Here is a 1,424-nt window from a genome sequence, read left to right on the forward strand (position 1 = left end):
GGGGGCGGGGGGCGGGGGAGCCCAGCGGGGGCGGAGCCGCGGCCGCCGGATGGCCGCAAGCCAGGCGGTCACCCGCAGGAGAGGGACCCCGCAGGCTCGGGCGACCTCTGACCCTCCCCACCTCCAGGGGCTGAGTCCTGGATTCCGAGCTGCTGTTCTCCATCTCCTGTGGGTCTAGCACGAGATGTCGCCCGCCGAGCGACATCTGGGGACGTGGGGACGCGGTCTGCGTGGTGGGGGCCCAACCCAGTGGCCGGAGTCACCGGAAGGTGTGCGGATCCCAGCGTGGCTGGTTGCGCGCAGCGGGCCCACCCGTTCTCAGAGCCTGCCCTGGGACCACACCCCTCCCGCTCAGCCTCCGGAATGTCCCTGGCTGCCCCCAGCCCCACTCCCTGCTCCCAACTCCTGTCACCTGCAGGCCCCTCCCCGAAGAACACCTGACATGATACTCAGCATCACGCAGGGCCATCCTTCCAGGCGGTGGGTAAGGCACTCCAGACAGCAGAGCTGGTCGTCTTTATGACCCTTGGCCACCAGAGGAGTTCTTCAGCCTGTCAAAAATAAAGGAAAATAGGGGTCAATCTGACTACCTTGATGTTGGTTATTTTTGTTCACTAAAAGTTACCAGAGGAAATACCAAGGTAAGCCAGGCCTTAGGACAAGATATTTACAACACCTGTACACTTGACAACAGCTGCGTAGCCAGGATTTAGGAGGGATCCCCAAGAATCAACAAGGCCACAATCCATCAGGGACCCAGAAAAGAAACCCCAACACGCACAGCGTTGGAGCAAAAATGGCAAATAATTGTTGCTCCCAAGAGCCCCGCACAGGGTCTCTGCCCCCGGGAGGCCAGTCCCGTGCAGATGGAGAGGGGAGCAGAGAAGGGGACCTTGTGGGCTGGAGGCTGCAGCCCAGGCAGCCCCCCACCACCGCCCCGTCCCCTCACACGGAGGGAAATGAGTCAGCGGGCACTGGGCTCTTCCTCCTTGGGTTTCCTGTGTGGGTTTCGCTTCTGTTGCCATTTGAGAGGGCAGGCAGTGTGTGGGGCTGCGGGAAACAATTGCAAGAGCCAGAATCAAATCCACTGGAGATGGGGGGGGGGGGCGCTTCCAAATGCGCACGTTCCTTCGCAACCGCTTCTGTGTCTCTACCTCAGAGTTTTGTGCAGAAGGAACTCTGGGGGCCTCTCCGCAAGGGTCGGAGGAGGGAGGGACCCTCCTGGGCAGATCCTCCAGGGGCTCACTTCACACCCTCCCACCCCACTCCCACGGTGTGTGCACACGCTCACACAGAGCTACTGAGTGTGCAGCGCCCTGAAGGGTGAGCGCTGGCCACCACTGGGCACGCAGGGTGGCTGCAGTCACCATCGCCTCTGGGAAGCCTACTCTGGTCACTGGGTGGGGAGAGGATGGGGGTCTGCC

At 62.1% G+C, this 1,424-nt stretch overlaps 1 protein-coding gene across 1 annotated transcript in view; it reads right to left on the reverse strand.

Annotated features, from left to right (window-relative positions):
• Positions 1 to 979, reverse strand: part of LOC104990672 (plexin-A1-like) — a 39,184-nt gene extending 38,205 nt beyond the window's left edge. The window contains 2 exon segments of the mRNA XM_010842914.1: positions 413 to 551; positions 677 to 979. Coding sequence (XP_010841216.1) covers positions 413 to 456 — 44 coding nt within the window. The 5' untranslated portion in view covers positions 457 to 551; positions 677 to 979.
• Positions 980 to 1,424: the final 445 nt, after the last annotated feature.

The sequence above is a fragment of the Bison bison genome, unplaced genomic scaffold (genome assembly GCF_000754665.1).
Source record: "Bison bison bison isolate TAMUID 2011002044 unplaced genomic scaffold, Bison_UMD1.0 scf7180017847352, whole genome shotgun sequence".
Classification (NCBI taxonomy): domain Eukaryota; kingdom Metazoa; phylum Chordata; class Mammalia; order Artiodactyla; family Bovidae; genus Bison; species Bison bison.